We start from the raw sequence: 20,710 nt of genomic DNA, 5'->3' as shown, positions 1-20,710 counted from the left end.
ATTTGCAGTGCTGCAAATGAGCACAAAACAACAACATTGACATGGGTAAGAATAATTTTATTTTGCCCACATCATCCCCTTCTCCACGCAAACTTAGGTTAGTCTCAGGAGAGATTGTCTCAGATCAGGACAGAAAGAGAGCATGTGCTTAACATTCCAGCCCTTCAGTGCGTTACCCAACAGGTCAGTTTAAAAAAAAAAAAAAAATTATCACCTTACACGGAGTGCGGATGCAGCCAGCATATATCTGATACCTGGGGTCAGTTAACAAAGGAAAAGGGTAGGTGGTTGCTGCAGCTGGAAAGCTCAGAGAGATTGAGAGAAGGCTAAGAATCTGAGGCTTCTCTCCCAGGAAGGAAGGAGAGGAGTGGGGGCATTCTACACTATTCATGCCTTTCAGTGTGCTGCCTGAGAGGCCAGTTTCTGTCTTGCCTTATGGTACCAGAAAGCTGACATAGTTCAAATAACTGGGGGAAGTTAAGAACAAAAGAAAATGAATAGACGGCTTGGTGCAACTGCCACAGTCCTGTAATATTGGGAGAAGGCATAGAACCTGAGACTTTTCCCCCAGGAAAGGGGAAAAGGAGTGGAGTATACCTCCAATGTTCCAGTCTTTCAGGGTACTGCTTGAAGGGCTGATTTCTATCTTACCTTACTCTGTTTGCTAATGGAACTGGCATAGTTTGGTGGGAGCAGATAGGAACAAAGGAAAAGGGGCAAGAGGCTTCCTGCACTCAGCACAGCTCTACAAGATTTGAGAAGGCAGAGAACTCAAGGTTTCTTTACAAGGAAGAGGGAGACGAGTGAGATGGGCCTCTTAACGTTCTGGTCTGTGGTATGATGTAGTAAGATACCAGAAGGAGGAAGAGATTATGGGCTTCGGGGAAAAAAAATCAATAAAGCCTTCTAATTAGAAATCTGCATGCACAAGTACAGAAAAGACATATCCACAGAAAAAGTTTGAGATGTTCTTAGAATCTCCAGCCAGGCTGATGGGTGGAAGTAAAGCTATTTGCCTTTCAAAGCCAGTTTATAAAGACTGGAGAGGTGGCTGTTTCTTCAGTTGCAGGAACACCATGCAAAGCTACAAGAACTCAAAAAATCAGAGAAACATGACAGAAAGAAATAAAATCTCCAGAAACTGATTCTAAAGAAATGGAGACGAATTGCCTGACAGAGAATTTAAAATAATTGTCTTATAAAGCTCACTAGGTTGCAAGAAAACATAGACAACTTAACAAAACCAGAAAAATGAAAATATCAACCAGGAGCTAAAAATTATGAAGAACCAAACAAATTTTAGAATACAATAACTGAAAAATTCACTAGAGGTCTTCAGCAACAAACTTGATCAAATAGATGAATTGGCAAACTTGAAGACTGATCAGTTGAAATTATCCAATAATAAGAATAAAAATATTGAAAAGTAAAGGAAGTCTAAGTAACTTATGGGACACAATCAAGTGAACCAATTTGTGCATGTAAGATTTCCAAAAGGAGGAAAGTGAGAGGGCAGAAAGCATACATAAAGACATAATGGCTCGGGCCAGGAATAGTGGCTCACACCTATAATCCCACCACTGTGGGGGGCCAAGGTGGGTGGATTACTTGAACACAGGAGTTTGAGACCAGCCTGGGCAACATGCAAAACCCTGTCTCTACAAGACATTTTTTTAAAAATCCGGCCAGGCGCGGTGGCTCATGCCTGTAATCCCAACACTTTGGGAGATTGAGGCTGGTGAATCATGAGGTCAAGAGATCAAGACCATCCTGGCTAACATGGTAAAACCCCGTCTCCCCTAAAAATATAAAAAATTAGCTGGGCATGGTGGCGCATGCCTGTAGTCTCAGCTACTTGGGAAGCTCAGGCAGGAGAATCATTTGAACCTAGGAGACAGAGGTTGCAGTGAGCAAAGATCATTCCACTGTACTCCAGCCTGGTGACAGAGCAAGACTTTGTCTCCAAAATAATAGTAATAATAATAATCTGTGTGTGGTGGCATGTGCCTGTAGTCCCAGCTGCAGGGGAGGCTGAGGTGGGAAGATTGCTTCAGCCCAGAAGGCGAAGGTTGCAGTGAGCTGAGATCGCACCACTCTACTCCAGCATGAATGACAGAATAAGACCCTATCTTAAAAACAAAAAAAGAAATAATGCAATAATGGCTGACAGTTCCTAAAACTGGGAAGGGAATTGGATATCTACATTCACGAAGCCCAAAGAATTGAACAACACTGTTAATCAACTTGAGCTAATTGAATTTTATAAAACATTTCTTTTTACCCATTAGGAATCACACCCTATCCTTTCTCTGCCGCCACCCCAGCCCTAGACAACTACTAATCTCCTTTGTCTGTATGAATTTGCTTATTCTAGACATTTCATATAAATGGAATCATACAGTGTGTGTTCCTTTTTTTTTTTTTTTTCCTAAGATGGAGCCTCGTTCTGTCGCCCAGGCTGGAGTGCAGTGGCACAATCCCAGCTCACTGCAGCTTCCACATGCCAGGTTCAAGCAAGTTTCCTACCTCAGTCTCCCAAGTAGCTGGGTTTACAGGCATGTGCCACCACAACTGGCTAATTTTTTTTTTTTTTTCTTGGAAGAATCGCTTGAATCTGGGAGGCGGAGGTTGCAGTGAGCCGAGATCATTCCACTGCACTCCAGCCTGGGTGACAGAGTGAGACTCTGTCTCAAAACAAAACAAAACAAAAATAAAAAGAGCAAGTAGAGAAAGAAGGAGTGGATGAGGATGGGATGGGGTGCTGGGAGAATATTCCACAGAAAGATCTAGGAAAGCTGGCAGAAAACAAGTGTCTGAACTGGCTAATTTTTGTATTTTTAGTAGAGATGAGGTTTCACCATGTTGGCCAGGCTGGCCTTGAATTCCTGACCTCAGATGATCCACCCACTTTGGCCTTCCAAAGTACTGGGACTACAGTTGTGAGCCACTGAGCCCAACCCAATATGTGTTCTTCTATATTTATCTTCTTTTACTTTTTCTTTTTTCATGTTTCATTCATGTTGTTGCATGAATCAGTACTTGATTCCTTTTTATGGATGAATGATTTGTACTGAACAGATAGCACATTTACTCTGTGCACTCATCGGTTGATAGACATTTGAGTTGTTTTCTCTTTTTGGCTATGACGAATATTGTTGCTAAGAAGATTCACATACAAGTTTCTGGGTAGATGTGTATTTTCCTTTCTCATGGGTAGATACCTAGACATGAACTTGTTGGGTCTTTTTAGACTTCATCGTTTAACTATTTTAGGAACTATAAGATTGTTTTTCCAAAGTTCTTGCATCATTTTACGTTGTTGCTGGCAGTGTATGAGGATTCACTGCTCCACATTATAGCCAACACTTGTTATTGTCTGTCCTTTTTATTATAGCCGCCCTCGTGGGTGTGAAGTGGTGTATCTCATTGTGATTTTTGACTTGCATTTCTCTAGTGATTCATGATAAGTATCTTTTTTTGTCCTTGTTATATATCTTCTTTGGTGAAATATCTATTTAGATCCTATGCCCATTTTTAAGTGGAGTTGTTTCTCTTTTTATTGTTGTATTTTCAGTTTGTTATTTATTTAGAATACTAGATCCTTATCAGAGTGTGAATGGCAAAAATTTTCTCTTATTCTGTGGACTTCTTATTTTCTTGGTGGTGACCTTCAAAGCACAAAAGTTTTTCATTTTAAGTTTGATTTATCATTTTTTTTTCTTTGTTTATTGTGCTTTTGGTGTCAGAAAGCATTGCTGAAACCAGGGTTGCACAGATTTATACTTACATTTTCTTCTAAGAGTTTTATAGTTTGGGCTATTACATTGAAACCATTGGTCTATTTTAAGTTAATTTTGTATATGGTGTAAGGTAATATTCTAACTTCATCTTTTGGCATGTGGATATTGAGTTGTCTTGTAGGCTTTTTAATAGAAATGGACAAGCTGATTCAAAAATTCCTGTGGAAATTTAAATGCAGAATGGCCGAAATAACTTTGAATTTTAAAATAAAATCATAGAACTTAACACTATTTTATTTCAATCCTTATTTTAAAGCTGTAATAATAAATACAGTTGGATATTGATGTAAAGACAGATACATCAGTTGATCAGATTAGTGAATGCAGAAATAGATCTACACATATATAGTCATTTAAGTTTAGAAAAATGTATAAGAGGAATTCACTGGCAAAAGATAGCTTTGTAAACAAATGCTGCTTGAGCATTTGGATATCTGTTTGCAAAAAAACTGAACTTTGATCCATACATGGCACTTTATACAATATTAATCCAAAATGGATTATAGACCTAAATGTAAAAACTAAAACTTTTTGGAAAAAAATCTTTGTGATGTTGTATTAGCCAAAATTTTCTTGGATATGATTCAAAAGCAAGGTTGATAAAAGAAAAAATGTGATAAATTGTGTCTCGTCAGTAATAAAAGCTTCTTTAAATGACACTCTTAAGAGAAAGAAAAGAGAAGCCACAGTGTGAGAGAAAATGTTTACAGTCATGTAGCTGGTAAAAGGCTTGTATATAGAATGTATAGTTTATAAAACTTACTTTGAAGAAAACATAAAGCCCAATGGAAAAAGTAGGCAAAAGGTTTGAACACATACTTCACCAAAGAAGATGTAGGTTTCAAAAAGCACGTGCAGAGATGCTTAACATAATTCATATTAGAGAAATGAAGATTAAAACCACAGTGAGAACACTGACCCATACCAAGTGTTGGCAAGAATGTAGAGGAAGTAGAACTATCATACACTGTTTCTGTCAATGTCATATAGTAAAATCACTTCAGAAAACAAACAGTCTGGCAGTTTCTTAAAAAGTTAGGCATACATTTATTATAGAACCCAGTCATTCCAATCCTAGGTATTTACCCAAAATAAATGAAAGCATTTTATCTATATGATCAGTTGTATACAAATGGTCATACAGAGTCATTTGTAATAGAAAAAATCGTGAACAACGCAAATGCCCATCAACAACTGAATGGATAAATAAGGTGTACGTCCATATAATGAAATCCCACTCAGCAGTTAAAGAAATTAACTATTGGTATGTAAAAACATGGATAGATCTCAAAGTATTTACATGGCATGAATGAAGCCAAACAAAAAAGAGGACATACTGTTTTTATGTAAGACTCTAGAAATTGCCAATTTGTCTGTAGTAACAGAAAGCAGGTACTGTTTTCATGTACAATTCTAGAAAATGCAAAGTGAACTACAGTTGCAAAACATAGAATATGTAATATTCTCTTAATCTCTCAGATTTTTTCCTGCTTCTTGATTTATATTGTTATATCCTGTTAGGAATAGCATGTTCTCATTATTGAAATGCTACCAGGAACAATTTTGCTTTCTGTATCTGTTAATTAAAACTAACTCAGAACAAGAAAAAACTCTGTAAAGTTGGATATAACTCAGTGAGCTAGATCCATTTCTCTTTCTGCATTTTAAAAATTCAGAAGGATAGATAACAAGTCTCAAGTTAGGACTGTGATATAGGTATGGTTCCAGAAATTTCTTCTAGATCTCTGGCCTGTCTTATACTAAATTCCTTTAGTGTAACTAGAAATTGGAAAGTGGATTGTGAATTAGAACCACATTTGAAGAATCACCTCCATTTTAGATCTTGGAGGAATCCGGATCATGGACTTGCTGGAATAATGAAATGGTTCACAAGATGTCCATTTTTGATTTTCATCACAGTTCCTAGCCCATGTGTCTTGGTGTCATTGTAAAAGGTTGTTGATTTGCTTCTGAATTTCCTGCAAAGGCTGATGCTAGAATGACCATTGCTACCCTGTGAGGGATCTCTGCTACTCACAATATTTGGGAAATACTCTTTTGCCAAGTCTCTTGACTAACAATTACTCCATAGTATTTTTTTAAGAACCTAATAAAAGAATTATGTTTTTAAATATTGCTTTTTGATTTATGGTACAAACTAAAAGTTTTAAAGGAATAGTTGGCTTTGAAATCCGTAAGGCAAGCTTGTCCAGCCCGCAGCCCATGGGCTGCATGCAGCCCAGGATGGCTTTGAATGCAGACAAACACCAGTTTGTAAACTTTGCTAAAATATTATGAGTTGTTTTTTTTTTTATGATTTTTTTGTTTAAGTTCATCAGCTACTGTTAGTGTTTATGTATTTTATATGTGGCCCAAGACAGTTCTTCCAGTATGGCCTAGGGAAGACAAAAGATTAGACACCCCTTATATAAGGTATCTGAATTACTTTAGAGCTTAAAACTTGTTTTAAATTCTTAAATTAGCCTTCATGAGTTTAATTCATAATGTGTATAACCAAAGTATTTAGAGTTAGGTACTATTGTTTCTTTTTATGTATTGAGTTAACTTTACTTTTGCAGATGGTGATGCCCAGTCACTTAAGGAACATCTTATTGATGAATTGGATTACATACTGTTGCCAACTGAAGGCTGGAACAAACTTGTCAGCTGGTATACATTGATGGAAGGTCAAGAGCCAATAGCACGAAAGGTACATTTTAATAATAACTGACTATAAATATTTTTCTTGATTAGTTCATATTTTATTAATTCAATGAATTGTGAAGTTTTGTCACTTATCTTAGAGAAAAAGTCTAGCAAAATACTACATGGTGTTGTAATAATAGCAGGTAACATGTTAAGAGGGTTTACTTATGCTAGCCACTATTCTATGTATGTTATTGATTAATTCTCTCTATATATATAGAAAACTCTATAAGATAAGTAGGATTATCCCCATTTTACAGATCAGAAAATGAGGATAAAAAGTTAGGATTAATTTCTTTTAGAAGGTCATGTCAGGATACATACTTAGGCAACCTGACCCTGTTTTCTGTGCTCCACTGTTTGTTTTGATAAAACTATTAGAAAACAATAAAGAAACTGAAAGTTGAAGAAATGATTTTTGTAACATAAAAATTTTTTAAACTTGAAAATGTAGATTTTTTTTCATATCCTTTACCATTTTAAAATTATAGCCTAGAAGTATTAAGAATAATTAATTTTTCTTTATCTTAGGGAACTAAAAAGTGATAAGTTAGGGTGTTGCTATAGTAGAATACCAAATGTTCAAGTTAAATCAGCCAACTTTACACATGTATTTGATCATTTATTGTGGGAGAGGTGGGAGGCTGAGAAGGTACCAAAGTCTCTCGGCATGATTTTTTATCTGGTTTGGGTCCCCACCCCCGTAGAAACAATTAAAAAGTTGGATTAGGTAACATAAGAGCAAAAAAAGCCTCTAATAGACCAAACTGTATTTGAATTTATTTGAAGTTGATGCTACAGAATTGCCATATTAACAATTTGTATTTGTGTATCTATGGTTTTAGGTATATTAGAAGCTAACCTTGGATCTTATTTCATGAATAGGTCTTGAATGTACCTTTTATTCGTTTTTGCTTAGCTTTGTTCATTAGTTCCACTCAGCCATTTCAAAATTAGAATTAATCTCTTGTAGGAATGCTAGTTCTATAAAATGATTTAGTTCTATATAGTGCTATAGAATGATTTAGTTGCTTTATCTATAGTTGCTATAGAATTGAGTATTTTGATGATACTATCTAGCATTATTTCATTCCTAGGATAAAGGAAAATTTGTGTTCAAAATGTCTTTAAATGTATTAAACTGTATTCCTCTAGTCTTAATGATATACTTTTTTTTTCTTGTAAATGTAGCACATTATACACTACCAGTCTTCAGTATGGTAAACAGAGCAACTGCCAACTTCATTGCCGTTTCTCTTTGAAATAGCCCTCATGAGAGTTCTTGGAACCTCAATGTCTAATAACAAAGTAAAATACAATAAAAAATTTTACACAACTCGAAAAAAACATTTGACAAATCTCTTAGTAGACCACATGCTTACTTTTAATAAAGTGAATGAAATTTATCCAACCTGTAAAATAGTTTTCAAATGTTCATGTGCTACATTACATTGCCAGAGTTCTTACAGATGTAATTTCCTACAACATTAAATCTGCAGTAAAATTTAGTTACTCACACTTAAATTTGGGAATTTCATTTGCATTTTCACTGTGCCCCACATGACTGAACTCAAAGCAGCTTATAGTGTCTGAAGCCCAACTTTGAATGTTACCCGTCTCTGATTGCATTAAAGAATCTAGAATTGGTGGTTCCCCTAGCTATAATGTAGTTAAACATCTTTCTGTACCTCAAAGATCTCTAAAATGCTTCATTTATAGCATCAACACTCAAAGAATGGATGAAAAGAAAGCAGGGATATAAGTAGAAAATAGAATGGAATTAAAATCCAAGAGAAACAGTAGATAATAAAAATAGACCCATAAGAAATCCAGGTAATTGAATTATTAGATTTTAGAAAACTGAGCTTATTATGCTAAAGAAAAAAAGAAAGACAGTTGAGAAGTAAGGTAAAACTATTAAGAAGCAGATAGAATTCTAAAACTAATACTATGAAAATTTTATGGATTTAATATTTGGGAATAATATTAGACCAAACAGAACTGAAGAGAGAAGTTTTTAACTAAATGATTTGTCAGTAGAAAATATAGAGTCTAAAGCTTAGACAAAATAATGGGAAATACAGAAAAAAAGCTAAGGCATAAAGGGAATGCAGTAAATAAGTTTAACATGCATACATACAGTTGGAATCTTGGAGAGGAAAGAAGAAATGGGTTGAACTACTACTTAAGGAGGTAATAGCTGAGAATTTTCCCAAGCTGAGAAAGGTGTCCTGCTTTAGATTATGAATGCTAAAGAAATGCGGTGAATCTCAGACTGAAATAATGCAAACTGTACCCAATAGAAATGTTGAAAAGCAAAGGTAAAAAGATATCTCTAACAATAGCCAGAGGAAAAGATATAGAATCTTCAAAATAAGGATAAGGCAAAGTAATGATTTCTCAAGAGAAACCATGGAAGCCAAAAAGCAATGAACAGGCCGGGCACGGTGGCTCACGCCTATAATCCCAGCACTTTGGGAGGCCGAGGCAGGTGGATCACGAGGTCAAGAGATCGAGACCATTCTGGTCAACATGGTGAAACCCCGTCTCTACTAAAAATACAAAAAAAGTAGCTGGGCATGGTGGCACACACCTGTAGTCCCAGCTACTCAAGAGGCTGAGGCAGGAGAATTGCTTGAACCCAGGAGGCGGTGGTAGCGGTGAGCCGAGATCGTGCCATTGCACTCCAGCCTGGGTAACAAGAGCAAAACTCCGCCTCAAAAAAAAAAAAAGGCAATGAACTGTCTTTGTTAAAAGAAAATAACTACCAATTACTACTAGTTAAAAGAAAATAAACTACCAACTACTAGTTTAAAAATACCAACTACTAGAAAAGAAACTATCAACTACTAGTTAAAAGAAAATAACTACCAATATCGGATTTTGTGACTAAGAAAATAATCCTTCAGGAAGGAAGGTGAAAAAAGCCATTTTCAAATAAAAACAAATTGAATTTGTTACCAGCAGATTTGTACTGAAGGCAATATAAAATAATCTTAAGAATGGATGGAAAATATTCCAGATGAAAGCTTGGAGATGCAGGAAAAAATGTAGACAAAATGTAAATGCTGTGAGTAAATCTTAAGATGGACTGTTGAAAACATTAATAATAACTTTTATGGAGTTGAAAATGTGAATAAAATTAAACTACATAATAATGTTAGCATGTAAGTTAAGATAATGTTCTCCACTATGTTCCCCAGTGATACCCAACTCCTCATAACCATGTTCTTGGGCACTCTCTTCCATGTTGTACTGAGGTTGGTCTGTGTGGCCAATGGCATACTCAGTACTCATGGTACATCACTTTCAAGATTAGGTTATAAAAAACACTGCGGCTTACATCTTGGGTGCACACGCACTCTAGCTGTCTCTCTTTCTCATTTCTCACTCGGGGAATTCACCTGCATTTGGCGAGGACACTCAGGCAGCCTATGGAGAGGCCCTCATGGTGAGGAACTGAGATCTCTGGCCAATAGAGAGGAACGAAGGCCTGCAACAACCATGTGAGTGACCTTGGAAGTGGATCCTTTAGTTCTAGTTTAGCTTTCAGGTGATTGAAACCCCAGCTGTACCTTGACAGCAACCTCATGAGAAACTCTACACCAAGTCAACCCAGCTGAGTTGCACCCAGATTCTTGACCCTCAGAAACATTGTGAGATAATGTTTGCTGTGTTAAGCTGGTAAATTTTGGGGTAATTTACTATGCAGCAGTAGATAACTAATACTGATCTTGGTACCTGTAAATAGGTGCTGATATGAAAACATGGAGCTGCCAGTGAATAGAAGTTGTCAGAACTTGAAGAGTGTCAGTGAAAGTTTAAAGGGCCTTAAACTGTTAATCGATTGCTAGATTTTGAGACAGCTGTCAGTGACAACTTAAAGGAAACTGAGGAAATTCTTACTGGAAACTGGTAGAAACTGGTCTTTGTTATACAGTGGCAGAGTAAGGTTAGCAACATGTTGCCTGCAGTAAACTGAAAGGTTAAAAATAGTATTTAATGAAATTGGAGGTCTGCCAAAGTGTTAAAAGTACCGCCTAGGTTCTTTTTGTGCTGCTTATTGTCAAATGTGAGAGAAGAGAAATACACTAAAGAAAGGATTGTTCAATAAAACAGCCAGTATTTACTAGTTTTCTTGAAGATTCACAGTCCCTCCAGATGGCAAACGATGCTAATACTAAGAAGTGTTTCTGAACAAAGATAAAACTCAGAGCATTCTCAGAAAAAAGTATGATCTAACCTTGCAGTCAAGGATTGACTGCAAAGTTACCTCAGAACAATCAGAGGTCATGCTTCACAGTACTATCAGACAGAGGCCCTATAAAGAATTTAGGGGTTAACTTAGAGGTTGTCTTCTCAGTAGTAATACTAATTAATATTAAGATTGTCATTTCAATATGTGGCTTGGCTTCTAAGAACAGGAGGGCTTCAAGAAGCTTAAGGGCAATCTTTTAGCTTTCTCAGCATAAAGCCAAAGTACAGAGGATTTATCCTAGAGAGCATTTGTGGGTATGGCTTTTGTCTAATGGAATGAACTCCAGTAAGATCCAGTGGAGACCTACATTGTTTTTGAATTACCTCACAGAACCACTGCCATCTTAGACTGCAGAGACAGTATTAATTGAAAGGGGCCTTTGACCTCCCAAACTCTAATTAGGAATCAGGCTGGAAATTTACTTAACTGCAAGCATGTGCTAATCATGAAAAAAGGATGACCCAGAGAACACAGCCAAATGTTAGAAATAATAATTTTCAGGCAAAGGTAGAACTGAGTTGCAGTCAAGGAATTTCTAGTATTTGTCCAGGTATATTTCATAATTGCTATGGACCATTGATTCCTTTTACCTCCTGTTTTCCCCGCTTATAAAACAGGAATATTTAAAAGGTTATGTTCTGTGTGCTTCATCATTTTATTTTGGGTGTATGGGGAGCAGAAAACTTATCTCTTAGTTCACAAGCCTATAGATCAAGAGGCACTACAGTAGTTTCCCTATGTGATTTTGCTTTCCATGATTTCAGTTACCTGCAGGCAACCATGGTCCAAAAATATAAAGTGGGAAATTGTGGAAATAAACAATTCCTGAGTTTTAAAGTGTGCACCATTCTGAGTAACGTGATGCCATCCCACTTCATGTCCTCCCCATGGACACTATACACTACCTTCCCATTTGTCATTTAGTAGCCATCTTGGTTATTGGTCTACTGTCACAGTGCTTTGTCAAAGGTCATTAGTAGCATAATACAGTGTTACAATGTTCGTCATTCACTTCACCTCTTCTCATTACATAGACATTTTATCATCTCACTCATATCATTATAAGAAAAAGGGTGAGTACAGTATGAGAAGCTACCTTGAGAGACCACGTACACATAACTTTTGTCATAATTATTCTACTTTATTGTTAATCTTTGCTGAGCGTAATTAATAAACTTTGTCATAGGTACGTATGTTTGCAAAGGAAAAAACATAGTTAATATAGGGATTAGTATGCTATTTGTGGTTTCAGGCATCCACTAGGGGTCTTAGAAGTTTTCAGAGGCTTATAGAAAATTTATAATTTGTCAATTAGAGATGACACATTTCTGAACTCCAGGTTGCTAAAATGAATTGAGACTAGTCCAGGACTTTGGAGGAATGTACTTTGCATTTTAGGGGAAGGAACTGTGAATCATTGGGGGCCAGGGGTAGACTATGGTAGCTAACCTCAAAGATGCTCTCCAGTGATTGTGACTTCCTAGAATTCATACTCTTGTGTAATCCTTTCCCATGTTGTACCACAATTGGTCTGTGTAGTCAGTAGCATATGGCAGACGTGGTGGTATGTCACTTCTGAAATTAGTCCTTAAACTATACCAGTACTTCTGTTGGGAGTGCACATACACATGCTGTACCTCCCTCATCCCCTCCCCTCAGATCACTCACTTTGGGTGAAGCCTTAACTTTACCCTTAACTTACCCTATAGAGAGACTCACATAATGAGGAACAGAGGCTACCAACAGCTGCATTGAGTGACTTGTAATTAAGATTTGAACATGATTAACCATCATAACCAAATTGACATGTACATTGTACTTAGTCATTGCAGAATACACATTTCTATTAAGTGGAATTTTTAAGCAAAATGACCATATGCTGGGCTATCAAAATTCCAATAAACTTCAAATGAGAAACGATCCAAGATGGCCGATTGATAACAGCTCGGGATTGCAGCTCTCAGTCAAAGCACAGAGAACTAGAGGACGCCACACGTTCAGAAAAATTCTGGTCGCTCACGGAGCAGAAGATCCCCAGTGGAGGAACCACACGGGTCACCAGCACAACTCTTGTGGCCGGCACAGCGGTTTCGCTGGCACCTCAGCGCGGCAGCTCTTGGAGCAGAGTAAACAGTGCCGGCTCCCCTTCTGACCGAAGCTTGGAGGCCCCACATGGGCCACCAGTGCGACTCTTGTGGCTGGAGCAGCGGCTTCGCCGGCACCTCGGCACAGCAGCTCTCAGAGCAGAGTAAACAGGGCCAGCTCCCCTTCTGAACAAGGTTTCGAGGACCCACACGGGTCCCCAGCACGACTCCTGAGACCGGCGCAGCGGCTGTGACGGCACCTCCACGAGGCAGCTCTCGGCGCAGAGTAAACGAGACTGGTTCCCCTTCTGACCGGGGTTTGGAGCCCAGGGAAGGCAGAGTCGCCCATTACGGACACAAGAAGGAAGCCAGACAGGAGAATCCTGGGCAGAAAAGCACCATCAGTCTTAACGTCACCGTTCTGGCCCTGGGAACTAACAACTTGGACGTCAAATCAAGAGACCTAATCTGAAAGTTGGTAATTTCAAAGACAACAGGAGGATAAATTTACAATGATGGGAAGAAACCAGCGTAAAAAGGCTGAGAATACTTAAAATGAGAACGCCTCTCCCCCTAAAAGATGATCACAGTACCACATCAACAATGGAACAAGGCTTGATGGAGAACAAGCACATCCCAATAACAGAATCACTCTTCAAGGAATGGATAATAAGAAACTTCTGTGAGTTAAAAGAACATGTTGTAGCCCAACGTAAAGAAACTAGGAACTTTGAAAAAAGGTTTGACGAAATCCTATTGAGAATAGACGACTTAGAGAGGAATATAAGTGAATTAATGGAACTGAAGAATACAATACAGGAACTCCAAGAAGTATGCACAGGTTTAAACACTCGAATTGTTCAAGCAGAAGAAAGGATAACAGAGGTCAAAGTCCAACTTAATGAAAGAAAACAAGAAGACAAGATTAGAGATAAAAGGATAAAAAGGAATGAGCAAAGTCTCCAAGAAATGTGGGACTATGTGAAAAGACCAAATTTACGTTTGATAGGTGTACTTGAATGCGACAGAGAGAATGAATCCAAGCTGGAAAATACCCTTTAGGATATTATTCAGGAAAATTTTCCTGAACTAGCAAAGCAGGTCAATATTCAACCCCAGGTAATACAGAAAACGCCACAAAGATATTCCTCAAGAAGAGCAACCCCAAGGCACATAATCGTTAGATTCACCAGGGTTGAAACGAAGGAGAAAATTCTAAGGGCAGCCAGAGAGAGGTCAGGTGACCCACAAAGGCAAGCCTATCAGACTTACAGCAGATCTCTCAGCAGAAACTCTACAAGCCAGAAGAGAGTGGGGGCCAATATTCAACATCCTCAAAGAACAGAACCTTCAGGCCAGAATTTCATATCCAGCCAAACTAAGCTTCACAACTGAAGGAAAAATAAAATCTTTTATGAACAAGCAAGTACTCAGAGATTTTATTACCACCAGGCTTGCTTTACAAGAGCTTCTGAAAGAGGCATTACACACAGAAAGAAACAACCAGTATTAGCCTTTCTACAAATATACCAAAAAGTAAAGAGCACCAACATAAAGAAGAATTTTCATCAACGAATGGATCAAACAGCCAGTTAACATCAAATGGCAGTAACCCTAAATTTAAATCAACTAAATCCCCCAATCAAAAGACACAGCCAAAACCCAACAGCATGTTACATCCAGACCTGTTTCACATGCAAGGATACACAAAGACTCAAAACAAAGGAATGGAGATTTACCAACCAAATGGAGAGCAAAAATAAATAAATAAATAAACAAATAAAAAGCAGGAGTTGTAATTCTCGTAGCGGATAAAATAGATTTTAAAGCAACAAAGATATAGTGGTAAAAGGATCAATACAACAACAAGAGCTAACGATCCTAACACCCAGATACATAGAGATTTAGATTCAATGAGACAGAAAATTAATAAGGATATCAAGGACTCGAACTCAGATCCAGAACAAGTAAACTTAATAAATATTTATAGAGCTCTCCACTTCAAATACATAAAATATACATTCTTGTCAATACCACATCACACCTACTCACTCATAGGTTTAAATGAAACATTGATTGGCCATTATTAATACCCATTTTTTTTTTTTTTCAGAATAAAGCAATATTTTCGTTCACCCTCCCTCTCTCTCTTCCTCTTTCTTCCTCTCCTTTACTCGTTTTTTTTTTTTTTCTTTCCTTCTCTCAAAAAAAGAAATCAACTTGTAAACCTCTAGATCCAGGTCAGCAATGTCTCTCTCATTGCTTGAATTCCTTCCTTCCTTCCCTTCCCTCCCTCCCTCCCTCCCTCCCTCCCCCCCTTCCTCCCTCCCCACCTCCCTCCCCCCTTCCTCCCTCCCCCCTTCCTCCCTTCCTTCCTTCATCCCTTCCTTCCTCCCTCCCTTCCTCCTTCCCTCTCTTCCTGCCTTCCTCCCTTCCTCCTTCCCTCCCAAAAAAAAAAAAAAAAAAAAACTTCAAATGATAGAAATTGTTCAGTGTATTTTCTGTCACTAGTGGGATTAAGCTAGAATCAGTAACAAAAAGATAACTTGATTATCCCCCAACTACCTAGAAATGGAAAAATATACTTCTAAGTAATCATTGAGGAAAAGAATGAAAATTAGACGTATTTTAAACTGAATAATAATGAAAATACAACTCAAAAAAATGGCTGAAGTCATTCTCAGAGGAATTTGATAGCTTAAGTGCACATATAGGAAAGGAAACGGAAAATCTGTTGTCTCAACAAGTTAAGAAAAGGAAATTAAACTGAAGAAGAAACATTATAAAGTAGATATTAATAAAATATAAAACAAACCTACATTAAATGAACAAAATTCACTCATTATAGAGAGCAGTGAATTTTGACCAGTAAAATAAAGATGAGTCCCAGCAAGATTGATTAAAGATAAAAAGAGAGTAGGCACAAATAATCTATATTATGAATGAAAAAGGAAACATCATAGCAGAGCCTAGAGGCTTTTTAAAAAAAGATTATGTTTTGAACAGTTTTATGTAATTTGAAAATTTAGATGAAATGGATGAAAACTTTTAAAAAGCCAATATAGTAAGAAATAGGAAACTCAAATTGACTTATATGATTAAAGCAATTGAGTCGTTAGAAACCTTCTCACAAAGAAAGCTTCAGGCCAGGAAAGCCTTACCAGTGTATTCTACCAAATATTTAGGAAAGCCATAAACCAATACCATACAAATTCTTTTCAAGAATAGAAGAAGCAATACCCCCCAACTTATTTTATAAGGCTAGCATAAACATGACATAAAACCTGCAGGACATTACAAGAAAAAAAAATTACAGGCTGCTTTCACTTGTGAACATAGTTACTTAAGTACTAAACACGATGTTAGCAAGACAAATCCAGCAATATGTAAAAAGGGCAAAAATGGCCAAGTTAGATATTTTTCAAAGAATGCACTGTTAACTTTGAAAAGCACTCATAACTTTAGCATAATGAGGAAAAATAATCTAAGTAGATATAGAAAGAACATTTGATGCTCAACATCCATGTGTGATCTTAAAAAAAAAAAAACTCTTAGAAAACTAGCAATAGAAACCTCCTATAAATATCATACTTATTGGCAAAATATTAAAAGTTCTTCCCAAGTCAAGAATAACTGTTAGAAATCTTAGCCAGTGTGGTAATATAGTAAAAAGAACTAAAAGAGTGAACCTTGAAAAAGAAGACATGACTGTCAGCATTTTTAGAAGGCATGATTCTGTAGGTTCAAAATTCTAAAAACACGTACTGGTAAACAATTAGAATTAATAGGTAAATTTAGCAGGTTGCCTGATATAAGGGCAGTATGGGGAAACCAGTTTTTTATTGGCAACAAATAAAGTTTATCTTTATTTGTACAAATTTATGATGTACGTGAGAAAATTAGTTACATGTGTATAATAACTAGTGATCAAATCAGGGTATTTAGGGTGTCCTTCACCCTAGTACAATACATTTTTGTTAAGTATAGTCACCCTGCTCTGCTATCCAACATTGAATTTATTCCTTCTATCTTACTGTATGTGTAAGATACATATACGTGCATGTTTGTATTTTTAACCCAGTTCCCTTCATCCTTCCGTGCTCCCCTCCCCATCCTTCTCAGTCTCTGTTATCTATCTTTCCACTCTCTACTTCCATGTGATCAAATTTTTTAGCTTCCATATATAAATAAGGACATATGATATTTGTCATTTTGTCCCTGGCTTATTTCATTTAATATAATGACCTCCAGTTTCATCCATGTTGCTACAAAACACATGATTTCATTCTTTTTTTTTTTTTTGAGATGGAGTTTCGCTCTTGTTACCCAGGCTGGAGTGCAATGATGTGATCTCGGCTCACTGCAACCTTCGCCTCCTGGGTTCAGGCAATTCTCCTGTCTCAGTCTCCTGAGTAGCTGGGATTACAGGCACACGCCACCATGCCCAGCTAATTTTTTGTACTTTTAGTAGAGATGGGGTTTCACCATGTTGACCAGGATGGTCTCGATCTCTTGACCTCGTGATCCACCCGCCTTGGCCTCCCAAAGTACTGGGATTACAGGCTTGAGCCACCGCGCCCAGCCCCGATTTCATTCTTTGTAATGGCTGAATAGTATTCCCTTGTTTATATATACCATATTTATTAATTTGTCCATTGACGAGTACTTAGGCTCATTCCATATCTTGCTATTGTAGATAGTGCTACAATAAACATGTGAGCGCAGGTATTACTTTGATATATTGGCTTATTTTCCTTGGGGTAGATAGGCAGTAGTAGCATGGCTGGATCAAACGGTAATCTATTTTTCGATTTTTGAGAAATCTCCACACTGTTTTCCGTCGTGGCTGTACTAGTTAAAATTCCCGTCAGCGGTGTATAAGTATTCCCTTTTCTCTGCATCTTCTCCAGCATCTGTTGTCTTTTGTCTTTTTAAAAATAGCCATTATGGCTTGGATAAGGTGATACCTCATTGTGGTTTTGATTTGCATCTCTCTGATGATTGGTGATGTTGAACATATTTTTATATACCTGTTGGCCATTCATCTTTTGAGGAATGTCTATTCATGTCCTTTGCCCACTTTAAATGGGATTGGTTTTTACCTGTTGAGTTGTTGAGTCCTTGTATATTCTGGATATTAGTCCTCTGTTGGATGAATAGCTTGTAAATATTTTCTCCCCTTCAACAGGTTGTCTCTTAATAAAGTTGAATTTTAAGGTAACATGTACAGTTTAAAATACTTAGGAATAAACCTAATAAGAATTGTGCTTTTCTATACAGAAAATTGTAAAACATTACTGGGTAAAACTGAAGAAGACTTAATGAGTTAATGGATCTAGGCTGAAAGTCTAGAGGCTGAAGATGGAGGAGGAGGAGAAGGTCACTAATGTCTTTCTCTGAAGGACCAGATAGTAAATATTTTTAGCTTTGTGCGCCCTTAGTCTCTTTTGAAATGAGTAAATCTTGTTGATTTGGGTGTAAAAGCAGCCCTAGATATTAATAATTGGGTATGAAAGTAGCCATAGACATAAATGAATGGTTGTGACTGTGTTCCAGTAAAGCACTATTTACAAAAAAATAGATGATGAGGTAGATTTAGCCATCTAAACCTAAGTGTAGCCTAACTTAGTTTATGTTTGTCCATCACTGGTTGTAGGCATTGGCTTTAATGTCTACCAGCATCACAAAAAAGGAGCAACTAGATATTTGCATCCGTTTAGAGTGAGTGTATGTCACCATCTTTGAAGTGGTCTAAACCAAAACTTACAAGATAGGAAAGATGGAGAACTTCTAGGTTAAAAGACATTTAAGAGATAAATCAGTCTACTGCAATATACGGACTTTACTTGGATCCTGATTCAAACAATATATTAAAAATGAGACGGGAAAATTTGAATATTGACTGGATATTCGATATTAATTAATTAGGGTTAGTATTTTAGGTGATAGGATGGTATTGTGGTTATGTTTGAGTGCTTGTTTCTGAAGAAAATATTCTGAAATGTTTGTGGATGGAATGTCATATATATAGGATTTGTTTCTTATGCATTAAGAACTGTGATTTCATTTGTTATATTTATCTACTTCTCTGTCTTCATCATTATCTGTTCTCACTCAGACTCCAGGATCTGTCTAATTTATCTACTAAGTGTAGGTACTCAGTAAATGCTTTTAAAATGAATGAAGCTACTGCCTGAAAAAGACTAAGTCAATCTGTTAGATCTGTTATTATGAAATTGTTTATACAGTACCAGATTTTTTTAGAAATTACTTTTCCCATTTCAGGGAGGAAGGCACTTGGAATGAAGTCACGTTTCTGTGAAACTTTTCATACATAGACAGATACAAAGAGTAGACTACATTAGCTTTATTTAATACATTTAATGGCCTTGTAAAAAATGCCCTCAATATTCATGGCAAAAAAATGAACAAATAAAATTATTTATTTTAATCCTTTATAAACTTATATTTAGCTTAAATACTTAGTAAAGAGACTTAAAAGAGACTTTGCCTTCATTATGGTTATAAATTAATGAATATTTTTACATATCCGTAACTCTTAAATTTTGGACAAGTAGCCAGATTTCATCATGTACTCACTTTTTATTTATGGTAATATAACAGTGTTATATTTCACTTAAAGTAAACATTATAACTATCATCTATAATTCTGAAACATAACTATGATTTATGAATATCTACCTTCTAATCTTATTTCAAATGTGTATTTTAATAGTTATAATAGTCAGGTAAATAAAACTATACTTTTTTATAAGCTTGTTTCTTCTTCTTAGTCTTCATGACCACCATTTTCAATGCATATATTTTTAATGAAGGCAGGAAGGAAATTTTATGTCAATGAATATAACGGAGATTATATAAGCAAATAATCTACATGTGACCATTATAACTGATTCATAACTGTGCTAATTATTTTTCTTTTTATGGTACTGTTATTTTCAAGCTTTATTAGTACATATAGTATGACCTTTTCAAATAAAAATAGTTTGACAACAAGCTCACATTTTTCAAAAGGGACACCTTGTTAATACACTACTTTTAGAATTAGTAAAGTAAGTATAAATATAGTAGTAGTAGTATTTTGAGTAGTGATGATTAAAGTTTTAGCAATGTAAAATGTAGGAGAAGAAAAAAATGATGAGAAAAATTTTGAATCCCAGTAGTGTAGGTTTTGAAATAATCTTGATACTTTGTTTTCATAGATCTCACAATGACTCTAACAGTTAAATCACCAGATGCTTTCCAGGAAAATATCTACAGTATTAAGAAAATTTACTTTCATTTTTAAAAAACTATACTTATTTAGAAAGTATGTACCTCAATATAAATCATGAGGGATTTATTTTATTGTTATTTGATCATACTTCTCCCTTTTCCAGCTTTGTGTTGGTCATTCCATTTTTTTTTCTTCCATAAAAATGAGGTCTGCAGTTTATCTTAGTTTTAGTAACTACCAGTGATTAGTAGCCACTTTAATGTAGTTTTTTAAAAAATTTTACTCACATATTGAGCCCTGGTGCAGAAATTACTGACTGATAAGAATATTTGATTCCTTGTTTCTCTCCTTAAATATAACTACAAGTAACCTTATAAAATTAAATGTTAATACATTTGTAACCATGAAGTACATACTAGATGAACTGCATTTGAAATTTTTCCATGCAGTGAAAGATAAGTTTGTAAAGTCTCTTTCTGAATTGATGTAAGCTTGTGATTACATCCAACGGTCATTTGGAGCCTCCCTTTTGCCATATTTGTCTGATGGATCACGTATCAGGCCTATTACTATTTTCAGAAACAGTATTCATGACTGAAATCCTACAGTTAACCTTTAGAAGATC

At 36.2% G+C, this 20,710-nt stretch overlaps 1 protein-coding gene across 9 annotated transcripts in view; it reads left to right on the top strand.

The window, feature by feature from the left end:
- Positions 1 to 20,710, top strand: part of USP15 (ubiquitin specific peptidase 15) — a 159,484-nt gene that overhangs the window by 41,237 nt on the left and 97,537 nt on the right. For all 9 annotated transcript variants that reach the window (XR_013521793.1, XR_013521792.1, XR_013521795.1 and 6 more), the window contains exon 3: positions 6,380 to 6,510. Coding sequence is in view for 4 of the 9 variants with exons in the window: in XM_009004139.5 (XP_009002387.1) it covers positions 6,380 to 6,510 (131 nt within the window). In the remaining 5 variants the exon portion in view is untranslated. The remainder of the gene's footprint in view (positions 1 to 6,379; positions 6,511 to 20,710) is intronic.

Source organism: Callithrix jacchus, chromosome 9 (genome assembly GCF_049354715.1).
Source record: "Callithrix jacchus isolate 240 chromosome 9, calJac240_pri, whole genome shotgun sequence".
NCBI classification, from domain to species: domain Eukaryota; kingdom Metazoa; phylum Chordata; class Mammalia; order Primates; family Cebidae; genus Callithrix; species Callithrix jacchus.
The sequence above is the reverse complement of the archived record's forward strand: the minus strand, read 5'-3'. Positions and strand labels throughout refer to the sequence as shown.